This window comes from Bacillus rossius, chromosome 6 (assembly GCF_032445375.1).
Source record: "Bacillus rossius redtenbacheri isolate Brsri chromosome 6, Brsri_v3, whole genome shotgun sequence".
Lineage (NCBI taxonomy): Eukaryota > Metazoa > Arthropoda > Insecta > Phasmatodea > Bacillidae > Bacillus > Bacillus rossius.
Genome location: NC_086334.1, coordinates 26,716,077 through 26,742,765, shown reverse-complemented (window position 1 = coordinate 26,742,765; position 26,689 = coordinate 26,716,077). Strand labels below are relative to the sequence as shown.

The window sequence follows — 26,689 nt, the reverse complement described above, 5'->3', positions numbered from 1 at the left end:
TTATTTTTGTTCCGAGCTATATCAAACTTTTCAGTTTTAATCTCATATTGAAATTAAATTATGCATCACATTGCTAGATGACATTTTTGAAGTTGCTATATGATTTAACTCACGTTAGTACTCGTTAAACAATTTTTTTATTTAAATGTTCAGTTATTTTTAAGAGTTCTATACATACAACATAGTTTTTACATAACATTTTTTCGCAAACGACACTATATTAATTATTTCACCTTTATAACTTCTTTAATCGCCCAGGTGTTCTTCGCCATTTTAAAGCTTCGTTGTGATAGAAACAGACGTAATTTCCGTTTTCGCTATGCACGATTTTGATTGGCTGATCGTATCCAACATAAACATATTTTATAACCCGTCCTATATGCAAAATATTTGGTGGAAACTCAACTCGTCCAACTTGTCAAACAAGCATGACTGCACTAGTTTTCTGTGACGTCATAACCTTCCAACTTTATCTGACACAACATAGTGGAAGGTGTTGGAAGCGAAAGTTCGATAGTGTGACACGACCTACTGTCAGACATCTCCCAGACTGTAGAAGGTCGTGCGTCGAGTGGTCGCGTACGGGTAGGCTTAAAACGACGATGCATCCGAGATCGTGATAAATTCACAGGAAAATGAGATCAAAAGTATGATTTTACTCATTCACAACAAACCTGTTTTCATTGTAAATCTTCATTACTCAGTTTCTAATGAGTTTGCGTGGCATGCTTGCGTAGAGACCATGCTTTGTCTAGTATGTTTTTTTAAAATGTAGTAATCTAACAATAATACAATTAAAAAACTGTTTTTTATTTTTATTTTGTGTTTCCATTGGCACTTGAACAATTCACTGTCATTATAAATACTGTACGTTAAATAAAACTTACAATAATAGTTTAGCCTTGTTAGGTTTGGTACTGTGGTGTGAAAAGAAAGGGCTGGAAGGGGGAGGGAGGTCGCTAATCACAATTTCTGCTACGGGTGAAGGAAAGCCTACTGGAAATGGGAACCAACCGATTACCGGAACTGTCGTCGTGCCATCTAGGGTTGTCGCGCGGTTTGCACGACGTGGCGCTGGGCAGTGGCATCTAGGACTGTCGCGCGATGTGCTCAGCTGCGGGGCGCTTGGATCGGCGAACTGCCCGCGTCTCGCGTGCAGTGTACGACCGGACGGCAAGCCGGCGGCTGGTGAGGTATTTTAATTACTAGTGTAATCAGTATATTTAAACAGTGTTGTATGAGTATTGTTTTAGCTGTGTAACTAAATATTTATTGCTGGTATGATACTTTTCACGCTTTAGTTTGACATTGGTAATTATTTGTCATGAGTTATTATTTGATCAACTAAATCACACACCGTATTATAGTTATGAGCCCACGAGCGTGTAAATATTTCGAGTCCAACAGAGAATATGCTAGTTAAAAGAAATTCAAACAAATATCGTGCGTGGAATATTATTAATTTATAACATCTGTAACAATTGTGTTCAATATGGCCTCGCGGCTGTGAGGTTAGCAACGCTGTCGATGGGTTTACGGATCAAATCCCGGCGGCTGAAATTTTTTTTTTGTGCTTGTAAAAATAAATACGGCGCGCACGACACTTCAAAAATAATAAATATATTTGATTTAATTAATGCAAATAAAAGTAAATTTATTAATTAAATTGTAGATTTCATTTCACTCCTTTTTTGTATCCATATAAAATAGTGATAGTTAAATAAAAATGATTTAATTTTATTCATAAAAGTATGCAGAGGTAGATTTTATCATACAAAAGAAAGAAAAATTTTAAAAAAATTTCTTCCTCAAAGAATATAATATTTTTAATGCCTAAATGGTTTGGTTGCAAAAACCTATTACGGATCAGTCTCAGGCCGAATATGATATTTCATTTTCTGCTGGATCAATCATTTCATCAATGTTTTGTTATGACGTTGTCACGTTAAACTATCGTCCGTAAACCGACTTTACAGACCCAATTTTTTTTAAATATACATATTTTTGTTTCCTAAGTAGCATTTATTTTTAAGACTTTATGTTGAATTTGTGAATAAATTGTTTTTATTTTATATATATATTATTTAACGTCTTAAAATTCCATGTAGGTACAGAGAAAATACATGTCGCGGCTCTCTAATTTTTTTTGGAGAATCTGGTTACTTAACATTTGGTTCGAATGTCTGACGACACCTGCCCTATACACTGAGGATCGATTACACTACGCGAGGTCACACTCTCATCGCCCCTCATTGTCTCAATGAACGCGATGTCAAATATACGTTGTGGCCTATTACACTCGACTGCTACCGTCCCTGTTCTACAGGAAAGGTCAGGTCGGCGTCACAAGACGCGTTCTGGGCGCTGCAGGAAGTCCGGTAATGTTTCACGGGATGTTGACATCGCCTTGTTCATGATGAAGCCTGTCACTCACGTGCCCGACTCTTTGCATGTTAGGCACTCTTTTAAGACTCGAATTCTAGATTCGGGTATGGGTTCGAACCATTGTTAGAAAATATGTTTTAAACTACAAGGAAACAAAAAGTAAGTACGTGGATACATCTAAGCATATGAATTAAAATTTGCGTTTGTAAAATTTAAGTTTCATGATTAGTAAACATTGGGAGATACAAATTTCGAAAGGAAGAGTCAAGAACAAAATCTTGACCTTCAAAAACCATTCGAATTGTTCTGGCCAAATCGTTTAGAAATTCTCGGGAAGTTTACTGATTTTTCTGAAAATTCTTCTGGAAAACCCAAAGTGCCCCGAAATGTTCCAAAATTGTCTGTGATGCAGTTAAATAACAGTCGCAAGGAATAGATCCTTGATAACTTGACAACCAGTTAACAATGCTTCATTCGAAATAAATTTTCTATTTTCTCTTCTTTTATAGAGGCGTAATCGGCAGTTAGCCGTTATGGGGAACAAGGTGGTTACCTTCACAGAACAACAGCTGGAAGACTACCAGGTAACAATGACTTCTAATTTTTGATTGGCAAAACTCCGTTTTTTTTTACATTAGAATACTGTTGTGTATTAGTTACTCTACGTTTCAGGTATAAATAAGAGTCTTACTCGATAGAAAAAAAAGTCAACTTAATAACGCCAATGTAATGCTATAGGTGATTAAATTTCAATTCAAATTATTCGCAAACAATGATATTATAGGTATCTATTACATTAGTCAGTTCTGGATATTATATGCCGCACTCAAAATATGTATTAAAAGTATACTAAACTATTGACATATCATAAATAAGTTAGCATTTTAGTACTTTTTGTGTCATTTGTTTATTGCAAAAGAACAAATAAAATATACAAACTAAAAGACTATTATCACAATAAAAGCCTATGCCTTTTCTTTATAGGTAAATTAAAAAAAAAATTAAATGATGTATTTCAGTTTTCTGGGCTAGTAGTTTGCACTCTCTCTCGTGTGTTCTTGTCAGAAGGATATTTTCACGAATGGTCTCACCAAGTCCTGATGTTGGCAGATGGATCAGAGATAAACATTAAAGAAATTTTTCAGCTCACATCGACGAACTTTTGAATTAACCTAACAATTTACAAAACTTAGTCACCAGTAAAGAGATACCCATAAAAACTACGGGCTATAAAATTAATGCTCAAAATTACATAAATTTTCACGGAATTAGGTAGACCTATATTGCTTAAAACTGAAAAATTAAATTCTCTGTTCAAAAATTAACTTGATAGATGATAAAAAACCAACAATTCGTATTTAATAACAGATTATTAATTTGTTGTAGGACTGCACATTCTTTACTAGGAAAGAGATTCTAAGGTAAGTAAACTATCTATTAACGGGTCGTTACCACAACGCCGAACGTACAATAACGCCGAATACCATAACGCCGAATGCCAAATTCACCACAACTTCGACAGCTAGAAAACTGCTGTGTACCACAACGCCGAAATACAGTAATGCCGATAAATTTTGCTGCGGGGAGGGGGGGGGGGGCACAGGAGAAAAATGAAAAACAACTGAATGAATTTGTGCAATGACATTTTTCAGCGTAAATGTATTTCGGCGTTGTGGTAATTCGGCGTTGTGGTACACAGCAGTTTTCTAGCTGTTGGTGTTGTAGTCAATTTGGCATTCGGCGTTATTGTACGTTCGGCGTTGTGGTATTTCGGCGTTGTGGTGCGTCCCCTCTATTAACGAGGTGGTAAATTTAAACTAAAAGAACACAGTAGGATTCCTATGACAAATCAGTTGCGACGTTTCGGGAACTGGCATCACCCAGTTCCTGAAACGTCGCAACTGATTTGTCATAGGAAACCTACTGTGTTCTTCGGTGTTGTCGTCGTTGTACTATCCATAATATCTGTTTGTCATAGTTGTGTTCGTATATTTGCTGCGTTTTTCAGGTTTTGTTGTCTGTTTGCATTTACTGTTATTGTTGAAACTGTCTTGGCTTTGTTAGCCCAAATGTGTTCGTGGTGTTATTATTTTTTCATGACTAAATTCCTTCCACGTAATTCTTGTTTTATCTGATATTTAAGTTGAAATTTTGTCTGTGCTGTCGTCATTGTGTTGTCATAATACCTGTTAAGGTTCATCGTTGTTTTATCTGTTTGACATCAACTGATTTAGGCTTATTTTCTGTGGGTTTATATTTACATTTTTATTTCTTATTTTGCATTTATGATTTTTTACTATGACAAACAATGAAAAACTGCAATGGCGTATATCCGAGAAATTTTATTAAATCAAAATTACCCATTGCATGAATCAGTTAAAAAAACGTTTTATTTGGTATGATATACTTCCCACTTAAAGGTGAGTCCGTGAGCCTTTCAAAAGTCTAACAAATTTCTGATGTGTTAAAATTCATTATAAAAGCCATGGAGTCAATTATTTTTCGTTATCTATTCATTTTTTTATGTTGATGTATTAGGGCTCGGTATACCTACTGCATTTGGTAGGAGTAATTTCGTGAATGGAACGGAAGTCACATGGAACGTAAAATGTGTAACCATTGTGCTGCCAATTGTGGCGGATAGCGTGAACCAAAGTTCATAAAACCCTAAGGGAAAATTTATAGTATGAACTGTTTAATGAATCTTAACAAAATGGGCGGTTTTTAATAAAATACCTTGTCGAAAATCAGGTCCAAAGTGGAGGGTTAGTATTTTATCGAGTGCCCCCCCCCCCCCCCCAAACGCTTTTATCAGAGCCGTTTAATTACGTAGTTTAAATTTCGGTCTGCGAATCAAATGATTCTATAGTCGACGTAGCTATGCTCCGGCAACGAATTCTAGCGGCGGGTGCGGAAACCACGTGTGATTCACGTCATCAAACACAATTTGCGTATATTTATCAAGCTCGGCTTTAATTTAAAGAATTCTACGTTAAATATAAGTGTATTTGCAATATGAGAACACGTGAATTTGGTTAGATGTTACACATATCTGGCGAGTACTGAAGGACTCACTCACGTATATTTTTTTTTAAGTTCATGTGGCTGTGGTCACGGGAGGAAAGAAAAAAGGGGGTGGGGTCGTCACCCCTCCCATAGGACAGCCACTGTTAAACGTTGCGCTGCGCGGTCAGCCATCCATGCCGTGTAAATGTTCGCAGGGTGCACAAGAAGTTCCGGGAGATGTGTCCCGAGCTGGTCCCCAAGTGCATGACGGGTAATGAGCCGGTCGCGGTGCACATCCCGCGAGAGAAGATAGAGAACCTCCCGGAGCTCAGGGTAACAGCGCTGCTCTGCAATGTTTGCAAACTGTGTGTGTGTGTGTGTGTGTGTGTGTGAGAATAAAATCCCGCACGAATCAAATAATATCTATCAGCAAAGGTGTGCAAGAAGGGAAACTCAATGGCGTCGCCTAGTAAAATACAGGATGTCCATAAAAGAATGTCCAAGTTTCAATAGTATATTATAACAGTTTAATTTAGACTATTTACAACAAATCATGCATCAAATTGAACGTAAACTTACCCTAGCTTTTCTAACAAATGTTTAATATGTGCACCTTTAGTTATACGGCACCCATCCAACCTATAAAGTCCAATTCTTCCCAAACTTTGATCAACACATCAGAGTAATGGAAGCAATAACTTTTTTCAATTCTGTATCTCAACTATGGCAAATCATTAGGTACCGGCGGAACGTAGACACGTCCTTTTATAAAGCCCCAAAGGAAAAAAAATCGAATGGCGGTATGTCAGGTGAACGTGGAGGCCAGCGAAAAAAATGCTCCCTTGCTATCGCGACCATCGATGGATGTTTTTTCCTCATGGGAGATCATAATTAAACTTTAAACGAAACGCACGTTGAACTGAAATTACAGATTAACTCTTAGAGAATTGCAGAACACAAAACGCTTTACGCTCAGGAGTCACCATTTTGTGTAGGTGGCGCTGCAAGCGAGAAAAGAACAAAGCAGTACTCGTGCATGCGCTTATCTAAAACTGTTTGAATTACTCATTAATTGTGATACTATTAAAATTTATAGCTGGACATTCTTTTATGGACATAATGGTTTATCAGCAAAATTGATATTTCGTATAACGTCCTTCCTCTCTCTTCGTAGGAGTGGTTGGAAAAACGGTATTTTATAGTAAAATATATATACCTATACATAAGCATAATGTACATAGATATAAGAGACCATGTTTTTGTTAACTCGTTTTAAATAAGAGACAATAATAAGTGAAAATGAACAAATTAGCTTTTAAAGCTTACATGAGCAGTTTTTCACAAATAAAGCGTGTAATGTATTAAATTTTATGAATGTAAACTACACACGATTACGTTTTAACTCCACTCATTAGACAGTAAAATAATGTGCATGCAAGAATGCTAACCAGCATCATGCATACGAGTATATATGTATATACTGTACATGTATACAAAATTTAACCTAATTCGCCGGTTAGTGTCTTTGGAAAAGTGTATAGTTTTAAAAAACCATGTTATAAAATATCAATAAAGGGATTTATAAATAATACCTATTACAAACTTTATTAAAAATATTTTTTTTTCTTATTTGGCTGTAACTCCACTAACACACGTTTTCTTCTTTCCCAAGTAGCTATGAATAACTGATGTAAAAAATTAAAATGGTAATTCGTAAAAAAAAACAGGATCATGGCATTCTTGAGCTACAGTGGTTGACTGTTGACTGAGTTACAAAATGATTTAGAAGAAATTTACTGTTGATGGAATGTATATAACATTTATGGGTTCTGACCGGACATTTATCTTCAGTTGTTTGTTGCATTTGCAGGAAAATCCGTTCCGCCATCGCATATGCGAAGTGTTCTCGCACGATGGCAGGGGTAACATGAATTTCGAAGATTTTTTGGATCTTCTGTCAGTTTTCAGCGAGCAAGCTCCGAGGGATATCAAAGTATTCTACGCTTTCAAGATTTATGGTGAGTCCGCACTTCGTCGTATTAGTAAGTTTCCAAAGTTTTGAAAGTGAACTGGAGCGTGGTGTTAAGACTCTGGTGGTGGTAAGACACTGAAATTACATTCCAGAAGACGTGGCTTGGATCCCGAGGTCAAGCCATCCCTAAATCGCCCCAGGAAAATTTTGGGATGGTTACTTTAAGGAGACTTTAATATCTCCACATCATTTCATCTGCCGTTTTGTACGTCACGTGCGTGTGTGTATACATACACATGCACACTCATTCTTATACCACTGTTTCTCATTGTCCTGACGCTGCCACCCTCCAACCTCGTCTCGATACCAACCACATCAACACCCTTGCCAACCTTTGCCACGTACATACACTATAATCCATATTTCTTTAAAATAAGAATGAACACTCTTACCAACCTTTTCCAGATACATACACTACAAAGGCCATGAAAGATTATTTTCCTAAAGTCTCCGGCCTGTGTGGCTGTGTGTTACCGTCTGTCATGACGTTGCTGTCGACGTGATGTTAAGCTAAAATGATGATAATAATAATTATAATGCGTGAATTCGAAATGAAGGGCACAGTAAAGGATTATGGTCTGCAATGCCCCTGTAAGGTCCTACAACTGTGGAACGGCCTTGTATGTGTCATGGGTAATGCTAGAAGAAGTAAATCAAGGTTTATCCGGTATTAACTTAGAATTATCCAAGATTACAGGGTAAAGTCAGAATAATCTTTAAAATAAATTAGAATCTGACTATTACCCATGTAAAACTAGGTCTACTCAACGCTGGCTGGGTAATGTTAGGTGTTGCGTCATTTTTGAGTACATTAGGTTAGGTTAGTTGGTTAAGGTATCAGTGAAATAAAGTTATAATCATTTAGGTTTTCTAACATTACCCAGTCAGCATTGGCTAGACCTTGGTGTACACGGGTAAACGCCGAATGCAAATTTATTTCAGTTATTATTCGAACTTAACAAAACCAACTTTAATAATGCTAAGTTAACCCGGGTAAACCTTCTTCTATAATTACCCGTAACATGTGCATTACCAAATGGATAAGTGGCACGAAGCCGCTCTATGTCTAGCTGATGGTCTACATCAAGTTTGCACGACATGCGAAACATTGGCAGAAGTGCATTGGTTTAAAGAACTGGCTGTGCTTTGCTTGATGACGGGAATTTTATTGTACACTTTTAGACGATCATTAGTCGTGGTCAGGCATCATTTCCGCAATGTTTTGATGTTGCACTCTAAAGATGGTGTGGTAGAAAGTGACGTCAACTACTTCGCAGCATGCCATCTCCTGATAATTCCTTACTCATTTGCCTGTAATATAAGTTAAAAATCTGGCTAGACATGAGTCGGAGCCCTCTATAATTATGGTACTCCCATTACACTAAACATTTAGGTCGGTATTGAAAAAAAGATTATAGCCATGATTAAAGGCTCATAAAGCATTGGAAGTAAAAATAGAACACATGAGTTATGTTGTACCCGGAGTTATTGAACATCATTCATTTATTCGCAGAAATTGTTCATACAGGTCCAAATAAAAGTGTGCTTAATTAACTATTACTGATGTGGGTAAATCTTCTAAGTAGAAGTGATATGTCATGAAAGTTAACTTGATGCAAAGTTATTTAAAAATAAATAGAGCATTGTAAATTGTATTCATTAAAAAATTACAAACCCTATAAAAATTTTCTTAACGTTTGCGACTCTATGGACAATTTCATACAGCAATTTTCCCTCAAGAGTGAACTTGATTCTCACACAACTCGTTTCCTGATATTAATGTGGAGGAAAGAACAGCAGAAAAAAAAAGTACATTTCCTTAATATAATAATAATAGTAACATTTATTGAAATTTTACATAACATAATTTATTAGATAAAAAACTTAAACACATCTCTGAACAATAAATAAATAAATAAATATCGTCTCAAAACCACGTTTCAACAAAAGTATGTTCTTATCATAGCTGCAATAAGCATATTTACTGCCTCCGCCGTCTTCTCCGCCGTCTAAAAACAGGCCTGAACACAATGCTCTCTGCCACTTCCATGTCACTGGTTTTGGCGACGGTAGCTGAGCGAGCCCCTCTTCCCCCTGACAACCTCTGCTGCGTGGGCTCGCTTTGGGACAGCCGCAGGTGCGTCGACCTGCTTTCTTCCTGCTCGCTCTCTGCTGCCGTCGAGATGTCCGACGACACAATGCTGCGTGCCGGCCAGAGATATGCTGGCCTGAACATAACAATCACGGCGCTCTCAATCTCCGTGCCACCTTGCTGGTCGCTCTCAATCTCCGTGCCACCTTGCTGGTCGCTCTCAATCTCCGTGCCATCTTGCTGGTCGCTCGCAATCTCCGGGCCATCTTGTTGCTCACTCGCAATCTCCGGGCCATCTTGTTGCTCGCTCGCAATCTGCGTGCCATCTTGTTGCTCGCTGTCTGCTGCCTTGGATATGTCTGACGACACAATGCTGCGTGCCGGCCAGAGATATGTTGGCCTGAACACCAAAGCACTTTCAATCTCCAAGCCATATTTTTGATCGCTCTCTGCTGCCTTGGAGATGTCCGACGACAAAGTGCTGCGTGCCGGCCAGAGATAGGTTGGCCTGGACATCACAGAACCCTCAATCTCCGTGCCATCTTGCCTCTCGCTCGCAATCTCCGGGCCATCTTGTTGCTCGCTCTCAATCTCCGTGCCAACTTGCTGGTCGCTCTCTGCTGCCGTGAAGATGCCCGACCACACAATGCTGCGTGCCGGCCAGAGATATGTTGGCCTGAACATAACAGCGCCTTCAATCTCCATGTCATCTTGCAGCTCGCTCCCTGCTGCTGTGGAGATACCCGCTGCTACCACCTGGCGGAGTGGCCCAGCAGACACTGGTCTGCTCTCCAGCAGCATGTGGGACGTGCAGAAGAGCATAAGAGCCGAATAGGGAACCTAGAGCAACAAATATACAATTCAGTTAGTGTTTAAAGCCAACAAAGTGCTTTATTTTTCCACGCGACCAACTAAAACAAACGAATAGTTATACCATACCTCGGAGGCATAAGACACTATGTCCAATTTTGGGCAAAATGGTTTTTTCACCATAAACTTTATCACCGTTTGACGTTATTTCTAATTGCATAAACATTCATATCTACGCTACGTTAGTTATTTATTGTGGGTAAAAAAAATTGTTGTGTAAATAAGTGAGGTACTATTTAGAAATATTTAAACTGCTCTCATTAAAAATATGGTTTATGTGACAAAGTTTTCTTATGCCTTTGAGGTACATATATAAAAAATGTTTCTTGCCGTTACATATGCACCAAACATGCGACAGTAATTAATGATTGAGGGTTTTTTAAATCGAAATTATTTATAGAACTAGATTTAATTATAATCAAACAAACAACAATGTGGAAAAATTATTGTGCGTGAACACATCTCAGAGATCTCACAAATAAGTTTATTAAACAAAACATTTTTAAAAATATACATATATATTAGCAACACATCAACCTAAACATCTTTAGAAAACCAATTTCTGACGATCATTTCAGCAACATTGCGCCCGCGACGCAATAGAAACTGAATATATTTCTAAAACCCGTTCTACAATGACACGGAAACGTAAAAACGGAAACCGATACGGCCAGCAAGGTATTTACGTTTCACTATCCATCTATCACTTCTACAGAGCACGGAAACATCACAAACAGCAACCAATATGATTGAATTTTAAGGTTACAAAAATATTAATTTATTTCGGAAAAAAATTAAAAAAAAAAACAGTCAGGATTTACATATTTTGTTCAAATAACCCACTAAGTAATGATAGAACACGAAATTTCTTTACTTCAATTTTTTTTACGTATTTAAAACGTAACCAAAAAAACCATGGCTACCAATGCGGCCAAATACTCGGCTTCTATTGGTCGCACAGAGTTACGTAACCGAAACAGCTGAGCATCGCCGAGCTAATCCGTTAAGAAGAGTCTAGCGGCAGCAATGCTACCTTCCTGCAACTGGCTGCAATGCCGCACCGCTCACGCTCGTTCCGGGGCCGGCGGCACGATCATATATGTCATCTGAAACTTCTAATAGTCAAATGTGGCCTCGTAGCTGAGCGCTCAGCGGCGCTATCATTTAAACGTAAGGTTGACGGTTCGATTCCCGGCAGATACGAATTTTTTTGGACTTGTAAAAATAAATACGAGCACGTAACATTTCGAAAGTAATAAATATATTTGAATAATGAATGCAAATAAAAGTAAATTTATTAATTAAATTGTAATTTTCAGGTAAGGACATGATAACTAATGGTCAATTAGGTTAGGTTAGCTACATTATAAATACTTTAAAACTTTGTGGACGGTTGATTTGGTTAGGATAGCTACATTAAAGATACTGTGAAATCATGTAAACTGTTTCCTAGCGCTGGATAGCTACATATTAAAAAGTTATTTGCTAAGCAACCATAAAATGATTTTACAGTATTTTTAATGTAGCTACACTTACCTAATATAACCAACCATCCACTAAACAGTCTATGTGGCATTTTTATACTGGAGAGAAAAAACGCGCGCTTAAAAATAAAAAAAACATCCAGGGGGTAGGCGCTCCCGATCGGCTAACTTCGGAAAGAATCAGCATTTGCGGCCAGTTGCAGGAAGGTAGCATTGCTGCCGCTAGACTCGTGTATCCGTTAGGGCCCAGGACCGCTTGCGCGCCACTGTAGATAATGTGTTCCGTGTGATCCGTCTATGTTTACGCGTCATTGTTAAACGGGTCTAATAGGAAAGCCTGTCATGCCCGCTCACAGATGTGTCGAACGTGATACATTAGAAAATTGTTTGATGTTGCACCCTTCGCACTTTTGTGATTACAAAATCTGATATCTTCACCCTGATTATCTCACAACTTCCTGTTGCAACGTTTTTTAGGTGGCATACACTAAACTTTTTGAAATAAATTCAACGTCTTTTATAAAGCACGGAAGTCGCAAGACATCATCAACCCTACACAACTTGAAATTGTAAAACAGTAAAAAAAAACAAATGTATTCCCCGGGCTTCATATAAAACACATGTGTTTTCCCACTTAATTGTTCGAAAGTTAAATAAGATGAATATTATTAAAGAAAAAAACTTTGTCACAGCCTATAGGCGTAAGTAGATTTACAAGTACCTATTTATTCTGAAATGTACTGGAAACTTTTATAAATTTCTGGAAATAATAATAATTGTATGTAAATAACATCATATAGGTATGCTCTCCAATATTCAAAAATTATCGCTGAAAAATACTTCATATTCCATGCAGCGGAAATGCCTACAATTTTTTTTTTAAATTCAATGCTTCCAGCATGGAATAGCGTATACGAATGTCATTTTATGCCTATTAAGATAGTTATGATTTTTTTTTTACCTTTATACACTATTTTTCAACCTTTGTACTAATATGTGGTCGTATAATAAATTAGCTTTCGGCCAAGATTTATGCTAATATATTAAGATGGTTTAAAATAAATTCGAACACATTTGATAATAAGGAAGATTTTTTTTTTTAATTATTTCAACAATGGTATTTATGGTAATAGTTCGTTTCATCCAAAATTGTTTCAGCCAAAGTTTTTAGTAAAAGTTCAGAATTTTAACAATAAATTATAACGGATTTGGTAGTAGGCCTATACCTACTAATAACGTTATGGTTTTTTTTTTTTTTTTTTTTTTTTTCGTCTTTCAAGCCTTATTTCCCCTCCTTGCAGTAATGCTTGGTTTCATAAAAGTTTACTTCAGTTGAACATTTTAGACAATATATAGAAAGTTTAAAAATAAATAAGAATGAGATTCGATAGTGTAATGAACTTTACTATTCAGACCAAAGTTTTAGAAAATTTTTTGAAGATTTATAATTAATTTGCTATAGATTTTATAGTTTGCCTAGTAAGGAAGTTATTAATTTTTTACTCTTTAACCCCTGTTTTTTTTTCCACCCTTTGCAGATACGGTTGGTATTATCAAAAATTGTTTCAGACGAAAGTGCTACGTAATATTACAAGATTTACAAACAATGTGAATGGATTTGATAGAGTATACCTAAGGGCGTTATTAATTTTTTGTCCTTCAACCCCTGTCATTTTCCAGTTAGTACCTAATGGTTGGTCGTATGAAAAATTATTTTGGACGAAAGTTTTAAATAATATTTTTAAGTTTCACAATATATAAGAACGGTTTTAACAGTGCAAATGGTACGGAAATTGTAATTTTTTTCACCCCTTTTTTTTTTAAACCCAGACCTTAGTTTTGGATAAAACTTATAAGATTTACAATGGTATGCTTACTACAGAAGTTACGAATTTTTTTTGTCCTTTAACAACTGTTTATTCAACCCTTTGCAGCAATAATTGCTGGCTGTATCATAAATTGTTTCAGACTAAATGTTTTAGATAATATTTTAAGGTTTACAAGCAATTTGAACGGATTTAATAATGTGCCTACTAAGGAGGTTATACATATTTGTTTGTCCTTCAGACTTGTTTTTTTCCTTCCCCACCCCTTGCAGTAATGGTTGGTCGTATGAAAAAATTATTTCATACGAAAGTTGTAACTAATAAAATATTAATGTTTTACTGTAAATAGCGTAAATGGTATGGAAATAATAAATATATATTTTTAATTTCTATCCCTGTTTTATTTTCGTTTTGCAACAATGGTTTGACTTACCAAAATTGTTTTAAGACATAAGTTTTAGATAAAAATAATAAGATTTACAAACATTCTGTACGGATAAGATGATATGCCTACAACGAGAGTTACGAATTTTTTTTTTTTTGGTCCTCCAACCCCTGTTTCCACCCCTTGCAGTCGTATTAAAAATGTATTTTAGACAAAAGTTTTTGTTATTACTCCTGCGAGTTATAATACATTCTAACGGATGTCGTATTTGTAATGTTATGGGAGCTATAGAAATTTTTCTGTTCTTCAAAAATCCATTTGTACCTCTTGGTAAGATTTTGACCATTAACGAACTCGACTGAAATTTTCATTTATATATTTTATTTATGAGTTTTGAAGTGACTTTGACCAAATTAAGGCAGTTTAAATTTCCGTAAAAAGTGATATTGATGTAAAAATTTTTAAGTTGACGATGGTTTGGTTTTTATGGACCATGAATCGAAAAACTACCTATATAGAAATTTTCCTGAAATCACACCATGGTAACGGCTACAATAGGTAGTCTTTCATTGAAATGTAACAACGTCGTGGTAATATATGCACAAACGTCTACTTATTAAAAAAAATTCTAAACACTCCACTACAAATATGGAAGGTGGAAAAGCAAACCGAAACGCAAGACGTTGAAAGTATTGCGTTGCTTTTTTGTGTGTTTGTTGGTTTGAAAACGAGTATTTGTAAACGTTGTTATTGAAATTTTTGCGTCTGTGGTTTCTTGCGTTATTGCATTTTTTAAACTCAGCCTTAATCCTCGTGGTTTTGTTATGTTACTTCCTTATTAACTGAGGGTTTAGTGGAAGAACCTAAACGCACGTGAGATTTGAACCCAACAACCTAAGACCACCTGGAAAATGTGATTTAAATACTTGTTTTAGACATACCCCAATGCTAGTTTAAACTGTAGGTGTTATAGAAGACCCGAAGAACGGACACAGAAAGATGAATACACAAACACATGAAACCACCTATAATCAGCAAAAAAAAAAAAAAATATATATATGTTTAATCCATCATTTTGGAATATTGGAGAACATAAATATAGTACATTAAGTTCTTAAAATGTTCCAGAATTTTATAGAAGTTTCCAAAATATTTTAAGAAGAAATATATGTACTTCGAAATCTAGGCTACATACGCGTGTTGGCTGTGCCCAAAGGGAAATATTTTTTTGTTTGTTAAAAATGTCTTTGAAGTCCTGGGAAAAGGCTTCAATTTTAAATTGTATAAGGGTTAAGAATGACTTTTTTTTTTTTTGGTGCTCTCTCTGATAAATGCGCCAAGCAAGAGAATAAAAGGAAAAAGCTTGGTTACTGGTTAGCAATACACGAGAAGGCTTGCGGCTGGGGATGAAACCCGGCATGCAAAGACTTCGTGTACGCAAGGGACACTTTTTGATATAACCTGAAGGAATAAAACACCACATGGGGCGATTGAAGTACAAAGTGAAGTACAAAGCACAAATGCGTGCTTGCATTCGGACACCGCCTGAGGTAGAATTATCACTACACAATAAAAAAAATTTACTTTTTTTTAAAAGATTCCTTAGGAAAAATAGTTGCCAAGAAATATTTTGTAATACCATAAGAAAGGTATTGTAAATTTTTTCAACACATGGCTACGGTTAATTTATCATATATGAAATAGGTTTTTCGAGATAATACTGAGTATTTTCCTACAAAAATTGGTGCATTATTTTATATTTTAATTGATGTTTCATTCTAGCATTTTTCTTTTAAACCATGGAAAAGGTAACCGTATTTTGTTGTATCATAGTTATTATGTGCGCAGTTAATACTGGAAAGCTATTCAGGAAAATGTTTAACCACTGAAGGTACTGGGACAACACTCGAGACACGAATGCCCGGGCGAGAATCCCAACTCGGTATTACTGCGAGCACCTGTGATACACTAACGAATTAAATCGGCAGTGTGTAGCGTAGCGGTACTCACGATGCGGCCGGCGTCCATCGCTGAGCTTCCAGTCGCGCTTGTGGCCCGCGGAGGCCCGGGCCCGGTGTATTTAACCAGTCCGCGGGGGCGCGGGCGCAAACAGGCCGGTTAGCGCCTCGCGCCCGACTCGCCGCGCTAACGCGAGCTGACGTCGTGTTTGTCGCTTCTGTCGCGTCACGGGGCCTGGGAAGAGCGGATTACTCATGCGGCCAGGTGTTTACGATGCGTGCGGAAACGTGAAAGATTTCCATAACGTTGCGCAACTCCGGCAACTATACGGAACGTGCAACAAACAACGGGAACGCACATTGATGTACACAGGGACGTAACTAGAGGGGACAGACGGGGCTTGTGTGCCTTGGACGCCTTATTGGTGGAGCTCCAAACCGGCAGAGTAATTTTTACTGTTGATATTTACTTGAATAGCGTAGTGTTATATCACAAAAAAAAAAGTTTTTTTTTTTTTTTTTCGTGTATACCATCCAGCTAGCGATGTATTAAAAATAAAACGACTGCAGATAAAATTATTTATTTACCATCCAAGTTGAATAAAAAATATTTGGAATAGAGGAATTATTATGTGTGGTGGCGATATGAGGTGTTGTCTAGAAAGGTCTTGGTTTGATTGGTTTAAAAATAAGGGAGGCGCCCAGATGAGATCTTGCCCCGGGTGGAAACTGGTCTAGTTACGTACAGGTTAACATTACATCAACTGTGGACCCATCGTCCATGATACGTAGGTATTGGAGACGATAAAAGTGGCCCAATTAGGTAACACGACATGACTTGGCATGCTAATTTATATATCCTTCGTTACTCGTTAGCTCTTCAATAATCACAAGTTACTCGAATAAACATTTTTGGAAATAAAGAAACAAATGTTTTCCTACTTTTTCCATTTAACATAAAACTGCGGGAACACCTGCTCAGACATATTTTGCTGAGAAGATAATTAGAACTCATGATTAGTTATATGTATAATGCATGTTTATGTAAGGCCTACAAGAATTTTTAATATATTAGTTTGCATGAAGCTGTGTAATATTTCTGTTATTCGTTCCAGTTGAGTTGATGGTCAGTTAATTTTATTGTTGACATACGTAGCACCTGTATAGTTTACATTGCGTTTTCACTTTCTAAATTATTTAATACGAATTATTGACAATTTCATACATTTTTTTTGTGCTAAACGTGAATTAAGAAAAGAAGCCCGGGGAATAAATTCGTTTTCTACTGTTTAACAATTCTAAGTTGTAATGGTGGTGACATCCTATGACTTTCGTGCTTTATAAACAACCATTAAATTTCTTTGTGTTGCGTTATTTCGTCATTACATTCCTTGCGTAGATTATAAATCCAAACATCAGAGTGTCTCATGGTCCCATCTCGAGTGAGATGAAATACGATGGTCTGTTTCACACAACTCTATAGTAGATATGGTGACGAACCTTTTTTTCCCCCCACGAGCAAGCCTAGTCACTAATAGAAGAAATGAACTATGGATTAATATCTTTATCACAATAAAAGGAAAATTTTTGTCTAAAAAGCACGATAACATCATACATTTCAGCTGGAATGTTAGCTGGAAGTTAACTATTATAAAAGAACATATTCAGGCATATGGATCTTAACTAACCCATTTTTTTAAATGTATGGTTATTGCATTAAATTTGGCTCATTTTTTTTTCTTCAGAAAAAGATTGTTAAATTTTGCGTGAAACTCGTTGAGCCAAAACTTGTTTATGTACTTTTCGTGCTGAAAACAGTGACCTTGAACCGTGTAAAAACACTCTGAAGCATATAGGTACATAAATAAGTGTTACAATTGAGGTAAACATAATTCTGCAGGGACGTGTCGACGCCAGTGGTGGGTCGTGTCGCAGATTTCGACGGCGACCAGCACCTGGGACCCGGCGACCTGGAGCAGACCCTGCGCCTGCTGACGGGCGGCGAGCTCGGTCCCGAGGAGGCGGCGCAGGTGTGCGAGAAGGTGGTCGAGGAGTCGGACATGGACGGCGACGGCAAGCTGTCGCTCATGGAGTTCGAGCACGTCATCACGCGCGCCCCGGACTTCCTGCCCACCTTCCACATCCGCATCTGAGCCTCTCGGTGCCGCCGCCAGTCCTCTGGTTCTTGTACCTACCCCCAACACCTGCTCAACACGCCCACCTTCCACATCCCCATCTGAGCCACTCGGGGCCGCCGCCAGTCCTCTGGTTCTTGTACCTACCCCAACACCTGCTCAACACGCCCACCTTCCACATCCGCATCTGAGCCTCTCGGGGCCGCCGCCAGTCCTCTGGTTCTTGTACCTACCCCAACACCTGCTCAACACGCCCACCTTCCACATCCGCATCTGAGCCTCTCGGTGCCGCCGCCAGTCCTCTGGTTCTTGTACCTGCCCCAACACCTGCTCAACACGCCCACCTTCCACATCCGCATCTGAGCCTCTCGGGGCCGCCGCCAGTCCTCTGGTTCTTGTACCTACCCCAACACCTGCTCAACACGCCCACCTTCCACATCCGCATCTGAGCCTCTCGGGGCCGCCGCCAGTCCTCTGGTTCTTGTACCTACCCCAACACCTGCTCAACACGCCCACCTTCCACATCCGCATCTGAGCCTCTCGGGGCCGCCGCCAGTCCTCTGGTTCTTGTACCTACCCCAACACCTGCTCAACACGCCCACCTTCCACATCCGCATCTGAGCCTCTCGGGGCCGCCGCCAGTCCTCTGGTTCTTGTACCTACCCCAACACCTGCTCAACACGCCCACCTTCCACATCCGCATCTGAGCCTCTCGGGGCCGCCGCCAGTCCTCTGGTTCTTGTACCTACCCCAACACCTGCTCAACACGCCCACCTTCCACATCCGCATCTGAGCCTCTCGGGGCCGCCGCCAGTCCTCTGGTTCTTGTACCTACCCCAACACCTGCTCAACACGCCCACCTTCCACATCCGCATCTGAGCCTCTCGGGGCCGCCGCCAGTCCTCTGGTTCTTGTACCTACGCCAACACCCGCTCTACTTGCCCACCTTCCACATCCGCATCTGAGCCTCTCGGGGCCGCCGCCAGTCCTCTGGTTCTTGTACCTACCCCAACACCCGCTCTACTTGCCCACCTTCCACATCCGCATCTGAGCCTCTCGGGGCCGCCGCCAGTCCTCTGGTTCTTGTACCTACCCCAACACCTGCTCAACACGCCCACCTTCCACATCCGCAACTGAGCCTCTCGGGGCCGCCGCCAGTCCTCTGGTTCTTGTACCTACCCCAACACCTGCTCAACACGCCCACCTTCCACATCCGCAACTGAGCCTCTCGGGGCCGCCGCCAGTCCTCTGGTTCTTGTACCTACCCCAACACCCGCTCTACTTGCCCACCTTCCACATCCGCATCTGAGCCTCTCGGGGCCGCCGCCAGTCCTCTGGTTCTTGTACCTACCCCAACACCTGCTCAACACGCCCACCTTCCACATCCGCAACTGAGCCTCTCGGGGCCGCCGCCAGTCCTCTGGTTCTTGTACCTACCCCCAACACCTGCTCAACACGCCCACCTTCCACATCCCCATCTGAGCCTCTCGGGGCCGCCGCCAGTCCTCTGGTTCTTGTACCTACCCCAACACCTGCTCAACACGCCCACCTTCCACATCCGCATCTGAGCCTCTCGGTGCCGCCGCCAGTCCTCTGGTTCTTGTACCTACCCCAACACCTGCTCAACACGCCCACCTTCCACATCCGCATCTGAGCCTCTCGGGGCCGCCGCCAGTCCTCTGGTTCTTGTACCTACCCCAACACCTGCTCAACACGCCCACCTTCCACATCCGCATCTGAGCCTCTCGGGGCCGCCGCCAGTCCTCTGGTTCTTGTACCTACCCCAACACCTGCTCAACACGCCCACCTTCCACATCCGCATCTGAGCCTCTCGGGGCCGCCGCCAGTCCTCTGGTTCTTGTACCTACCCCAACACCTGCTCAACACGCCCACCTTCCACATCCGCATCTGAGCCTCTCGGGGCCGCCGCCAGTCCTCTGGTTCTTGTACCTACCCCAACACCTGCTCAACACGCCCACCTTCCACATCCGCATCTGAGCCTCTCGGGGCCGCCGCCAGTCTTCTGGTTCTTGTACCTACCCCAACACCTGCTCAACACGCCCACCTTCCACATCCGCATCTGAGCCTCTCGGTGCCGCCGCCAGTCCTCTGGTTCTTGTACCTACCCCCAACACCTGCTCAACACGCCCACCTTCCACATCCGCATCTGAGCCTCTCGGGGCCGCCGCCAGTCCTCTGGTTCTTGTACCTACCCCAACACCTGCTCAACACGCCCACCTTCCACATCCGCAACTGAGCCTCTCGGGGCCGCCGCCAGTCCTCTGGTTCTTGTACCTACCCCAACACCCGCTCTACTTGCCCACCTTCCACATCCGCATCTGAGCCTCTCGGGGCCGCCGCCAGTCCTCTGGTTCTTGTACCTACCCCAACACCTGCTCAACACGCCCACCTTCCACATCCGCAACTGAGCCTCTCGGGGCCGCCGCCAGTCCTCTGGTTCTTGTACCTACCCCCAACACCTGCTCAACACGCCCACCTTCCACATCCCCATCTGAGCCTCTCGGGGCCGCCGCCAGTCCTCTGGTTCTTGTACCTACCCCAACACCTGCTCAACACGCCCACCTTCCACATCCGCATCTGAGCCTCTCGGTGCCGCCGCCAGTCCTCTGGTTCTTGTACCTACCCCAACACCTGCTCAACACGCCCACCTTCCACATCCGCATCTGAGCCTCTCGGGGCCGCCGCCAGTCCTCTGGTTCTTGTACCTACCCCAACACCTGCTCAACACGCCCACCTTCCACATCCGCATCTGAGCCTCTCGGGGCCGCCGCCAGTCCTCTGGTTCTTGTACCTACCCCAACACCTGCTCAACACGCCCACCTTCCACATCCGCATCTGAGCCTCTCGGGGCCGCCGCCAGTCCTCTGGTTCTTGTACCTACCCCAACACCTGCTCAACACGCCCACCTTCCACATCCGCATCTGAGCCTCTCGGGGCCGCCGCCAGTCCTCTGGTTCTTGTACCTACCCCAACACCTGCTCAACACGCCCACCTTCCACATCCGCATCTGAGCCTCTCGGGGCCGCCGCCAGTCTTCTGGTTCTTGTACCTACCCCAACACCTGCTCAACACGCCCACCTTCCACATCCGCATCTGAGCCTCTCGGTGCCGCCGCCAGTCCTCTGGTTCTTGTACCTACCCCCAACACCTGCTCAACACGCCCACCTTCCACATCCGCATCTGAGCCTCTCGGGGCCGCCGCCAGTCCTCTGGTTCTTGTACCTACCCCAACACCTGCTCAACACGCCCACCTTCCACATCCGCATCTGAGCCTCTCGGGGCCGCCGCCAGTCCTTCAGGATCTTGTACCTACCCCCAACACCTGCTCAACACGCCCACCTTCCACATCCCCATCTGAGCCTCTCGGGGCCGCCGCCAGTCCTCTGGTTCTTGTACCTACCCCAACACCTGCTCAACACGCCCACCTTCCACATCCGCATCTGAGCCTCTCGGGGCCGCCGCCAGTCCTCTGGTTCTTGTACCTACCCCAACACCTGCTCAACACGCCCACCTTCCACATCCGCATCTGAGCCTCTCGGGGCCGCCGCCAGTCCTCTGGTTCTTGTACCTACCCCAACACCTGCTCAACACGCCCACCTTCCACATCCGCAACTGAGCCTCTCGGGGCCGCCGCCAGTCCTCTGGTTCTTGTACCTACCCCAACACCTGCTCAACACGCCCACCTTCCACATCCGCATCTGAGCCTCTCGGGGCCGCCGCCAGTCCTCTGGTTCTTGTACCTACCCCAACACCTGCTCAACACGCCCACCTTCCACATCCGCAACTGAGCCTCTCGGGGCCGCCGCCAGTCCTCTGGTTCTTGTACCTACCCCAACACCTGCTCAACACGCCCACCTTCCACATCCGCAACTGAGCCTCTCGGGGCCGCCGCCAGTCCTCTGGTTCTTGTACCTACCCCAACACCTGCTCAACACGCCCACCTTCCACATCCGCAACTGAGCCTCTCGGGGCCGCCGCCAGTCCTCTGGTTCTTGTACCTACCCCAACACCTGCTCAACACGCCCACCTTCCACATCCGCATCTGAGCCTCTCGGGGCCGCCGCCAGTCCTCTGGTTCTTGTACCTACCCCAACACCTGCTCAACACGCCCACCTTCCACATCCGCAACTGAGCCTCTCGGGGCCGCCGCCAGTCCTCTGGTTCTTGTACCTACCCCAACACCTGCTCAACACGCCCACCTTCCACATCCGCATCTGAGCCTCTCGGGGCCGCCGCCAGTCCTCTGGTTCTTGTACCTACCCCAACACCTGCTCAACACGCCCACCTTCCACATCCGCATCTGAGCCTCTCGGGGCCGCCGCCAGTCTTCTGGTTCTTGTACCTACCCCAACACCTGCTCAACACGCCCACCTTCCACATCCGCATCTGAGCCTCTCGGGGCCGCCGCCAGTCCTCTGGTTCTTGTACCTATCCCAACACCTGCTCAACACGCCCACCTTCCACATCCGCATCTGAGCCTCTCGGGGCCGCCGCCAGTCCTCTGGTTCTTGTACCTACCCCAACACCTGCTCAACACGCCCACCTTCCACATCCCCATCTGAGCCTCTCGGGGCCGCCGCCAGTCCTCTGGTTCTTGTACCTACCCCAACACCTGCTCAACACGCCCACCTTCCACATCCGCATCTGAGCCTCTCGGGGCCGCCGCCAGTCCTCTGGTTCTTGTACCTACCCCAACACCTGCTCAACACGCCCACCTTCCACATCCGCATCTGAGCCTCTCGGGGCCGCCGCCAGTCCTCTGGTTCTTGTACCTACCCCAACACCTGCTCAACACGCCCACCTTCCACATCCGCATCTGAGCCTCTCGGGGCCGCCGCCAGTCCTCTGGTTCTTGTACCTACCCCAACACCTGCTCAACACGCCCACCTTCCACATCCGCATCTGAGCCTCTCGGGGCCGCCGCCAGTCCTCTGGTTCTTGTACCTACCCCAACACCTGCTCAACACGCCCACCTTCCACATCCGCATCTGAGCCTCTCGGGGCCGCCGCCAGTCCTCTGGTTCTTGTACCTACCCCAACACCTGCTCAACACGCCCACCTTCCACATCCGCATCTGAGCCTCTCGGGGCCGCCGCCAGTCCTCTGGTTCTTGTACCTATCCCAACACCTGCTCAACACGCCCACCTTCCACATCCGCATCTGAGCCTCTCGGGGCCGCCGCCAGTCCTCTGGTTCTTGTACCTATCCCAACACCTGCTCAACACGCCCACCTTCCACATCCGCATCTGAGCCTCTCGGGGCCGCCGCCAGTCCTCTGGTTCTTGTACCTATCCCAACACCTGCTCAACACGCCCACCTTCCACATCCGCATCTGAGCCTCTCGGGGCCGCCGCCAGTCCTCTGGTTCTTGTACCTACCCCAACACCTGCTCAACACGCCCACCTTCCACATCCGCATCTGAGCCTCTCGGGGCCGCCGCCAGTCCTCTGGTTCTTGTACCTACCCCAACACCTGCTCAACACGCCCACCTTCCACATCCGCATCTGAGCCTCTCGGGGCCGCCGCCAGTCCTCTGGTTCTTGTACTAACCCCAACACCTGCTCAACACGCCCACCTTCCACATCCGCATCTGAGCCTCTCGGGGCCGCCGCCAGTCCTCTGGTTCTTGTACCTACCCCAACACCTGCTCAACACGCCCACCTTCCACATCCGCATCTGAGCCTCTCGGGGCCGCCGCCAGTCTTCTGGTTCTTGTACCTACCCCAACACCTGCTCAACACGCCCACCTTCCACATCCGCATCTGAGCCTCTCGGGGCCGCCGCCAGTCCTCTGGTTCTTGTACCTATCCCAACACCTGCTCAACACGCCCACCTTCCACATCCGCATCTGAGCCTCTCGGGGCCGCCGCCAGTCCTCTGGTTCTTGTACCTACCCCAACACCTGCTCAACACGCCCACCTTCCACATCCCCATCTGAGCCTCTCGGGGCCGCCGCCAGTCCTCTGGTTCTTGTACCTACCCCAACACCTGCTCAACGCGCCCACCTTCCACATCCGCATCTGAGCCTCTCGGGGCCGCCGCCAGTCCTCTGGTTCTTGTACCTACCCCAACACCTGCTCAACACGCCCACCTTCCACATCCGCATCTGAGCCTCTCGGGGCCGCCGCCAGTCCTCTGGTTCTTGTACCTACCCCAACACCTGCTCAACACGCCCACCTTCCACATCCGCATCTGAGCCTCTCGGGGCCGCCGCCAGTCCTCTGGTTCTTGTACCTATCCCAACACCTGCTCAACACGCCCACCTTCCACATCCGCATCTGAGCCTCTCGGGGCCGCCGCCAGTCCTCTGGTTCTTGTACCTATCCCAACACCTGCTCAACACGCCCACCTTCCACATCCGCATCTGAGCCTCTCGGGGCCGCCGCCAGTCCTCTGGTTCTTGTACCTACCCCAACACCTGCTCAACACGCCCACCTTCAACATCCGCATCTGAGCCTCTCGGGGCCGCCGCCAGTCCTCTGGTTCTTGTACCTACCCCAACACCTGCTCAACACGCCCACCTTCCACATCCCCATCTGAGCCTCTCGGAGCCGCCGCCAGTCCTCTGGTTCTTGTACCTACCCCAACACCTGCTCAACACGCCCACCTTCCACATCCGCATCTGAGCCTCTCGGGGCCGCCGCCAGTCCTCTGGTTCTTGTACCTACCCCAACACCTGCTCAACACGCCCACCTTCCACATCCGCATCTGAGCCTCTCGGGGCCGCCGCCAGTCCTCTGGTTCTTGTACCTACCCCAACACCTGCTCAACACGCCCACCTTCCACATCCGCATCTGAGCCTCTCGGTGCCGCCGCCAGTCCTCTGGTTCTTGTACCTACGCCAACACCCGCTCTACTTGCCCACCTTCTACGTTTGAATATGAGGCACGGACTTACAGACAGACTTGGACCATGCACGAATGTGCTGCGCATTGACATGTGTTATTTAAATCATTATTTTGGACATAGGTACACCATTGGTATTTTGCACACTATGTCATAGATAAAACCGTAATAAAGGACAAAGAAAAATTAATGTTCAAACACATACAAAATAAACCAAAATCAGCCTATGCCAAACGTTAATTGAATAGATAGTACAGATATAATACCAGGAGAGGAAATCAAACACATATATTCCATTGTTCGCTATGAGCCTATTTGTGCCTGATGACAGGAACAGATATTAGTTCCCAAAACGTCACAAATATCTGGTCTTTTTGTTGATGGTGCTTCCAAAATGTGCTCCCTTTTTGATGGGATTCTTGGTCCTCTTGTAAGCGTAAAAACATGTTACGATGGTTTAATTGAATATAATTAGCTGACGATGAAGAAGGTTGGGAGGTTCGGAAATAACTGGTCTATACGTCTGACATTGTTTATGAGCAGGTCTGCGGTCCTAACACGCTTGGTGTATATGTATGGATGGCTTTGTACATGAACGGTTTAGAGGTTATCCTAAGTATCAAAAACTAGACTTTCATGTTAGGCTTATCGGCAACGTATTTAATTCATCGAACATTGTCGTATATTGTCTTGAGTTGTTTTTCGTAGAGTGAATGATTGATAAACTCCGCGAAAGGTAATGGAAACCAAAACATAAAATTTATTTAATATTTAGTTACACTTGTCACTGGACAAGAAGCAAACCGTCGACAGGAATCCACCGATTCAATATGTAAATTAATGAGTTATTTTTTTGGTGAATTTTGGAATTTTTCCCGAATTTATAAGTCAATAAATACACGATTACAAGATGGTGCCCAAATTTCAAGATGGTGGGGCAACTCAGTAATAATAAATTAGCATGCACTCTAGCGGGTTAGAATAAAACTAGCATGATGGTAATGAACTCTATAAGACGAGTACACACACAAGATGGTGTCCTCCAGCAGACGAAATCAAGATGGTGGCAATGCTCTCTAGCAGGAGGTAGTTCCTGGTAGCATGCACTGAACATAAAATGTCGGATCCATGATGGTTGTCAAGGTCAGTCAAATTTCAAGGTCAAAGTTCATGGTCAAGGTTAAAGTTCAAAGACAGGGTCAAAGTTCAAGGTCAACGCCAAAATTCAAGGTTAAGGTCAAAGTTCAAGGTCAAGGTTAAAGTTCAAGGTCAAGGTCAAATTTAAAGGTCTAGGTCAAATGTAGGTGTCATCTGTGGAGGAAGGATCTGTCATTTTTTTATTTTTTTGCTCTTACCAGTTTTGAACCAAGGATGGGAATCGATCTAATCAATCAGTATTCTAATAAGTTAAATTTTTGATGAATTTTGAACTTTTTTTCATTAAAAACGGATAATAAATAAAGATTTTCAAGATGGCATCCATAACGATAATTTATACAGTGGTGACATAATTAAAAATGTCGGGTGTGGTGTAAGATGTTTTTATTACTTTTTATTGAGAATTTTTTTTAATATATTAATAAATTACTGGTTGACTCTCGCCGGAAATAGAACCGAGGACCGAAACCGTTTAAATAACTAAACATTTG

General features: G+C 43.5%; 2 protein-coding genes across 2 annotated transcripts; one reads left to right on the top strand and one right to left on the bottom strand.

Moving 5' to 3' along the window:
• The first annotated feature begins 1,173 nt into the window (after positions 1–1,173).
• Positions 1,174–18,735, top strand: LOC134532909 (calcium and integrin-binding family member 2). Its single transcript, XM_063369958.1, has 6 exons — positions 1,174–1,193; positions 2,895–2,969; positions 3,772–3,806; positions 5,607–5,724; positions 7,262–7,409; positions 17,974–18,735. The coding sequence occupies exons 2-6, from the start codon at positions 2,919–2,921 to the stop codon at positions 18,189–18,191; spliced, it is 570 nt and encodes a 189-aa protein (XP_063226028.1). The 5' UTR covers positions 1,174–1,193; positions 2,895–2,918; the 3' UTR covers positions 18,192–18,735.
• On the bottom strand, positions 9,238–16,224 carry LOC134532904 (uncharacterized). The gene is made up of 2 exons (XM_063369952.1): positions 16,091–16,224; positions 9,238–10,355 (listed from the first exon to the last, which is right to left on the bottom strand). Exons 1-2 carry the CDS (start codon positions 16,106–16,108, stop codon positions 9,405–9,407), a joined length of 969 nt encoding a protein of 322 aa, XP_063226022.1. The 5' UTR covers positions 16,109–16,224; the 3' UTR covers positions 9,238–9,404.
• Positions 18,736–26,689: the final 7,954 nt, after the last annotated feature.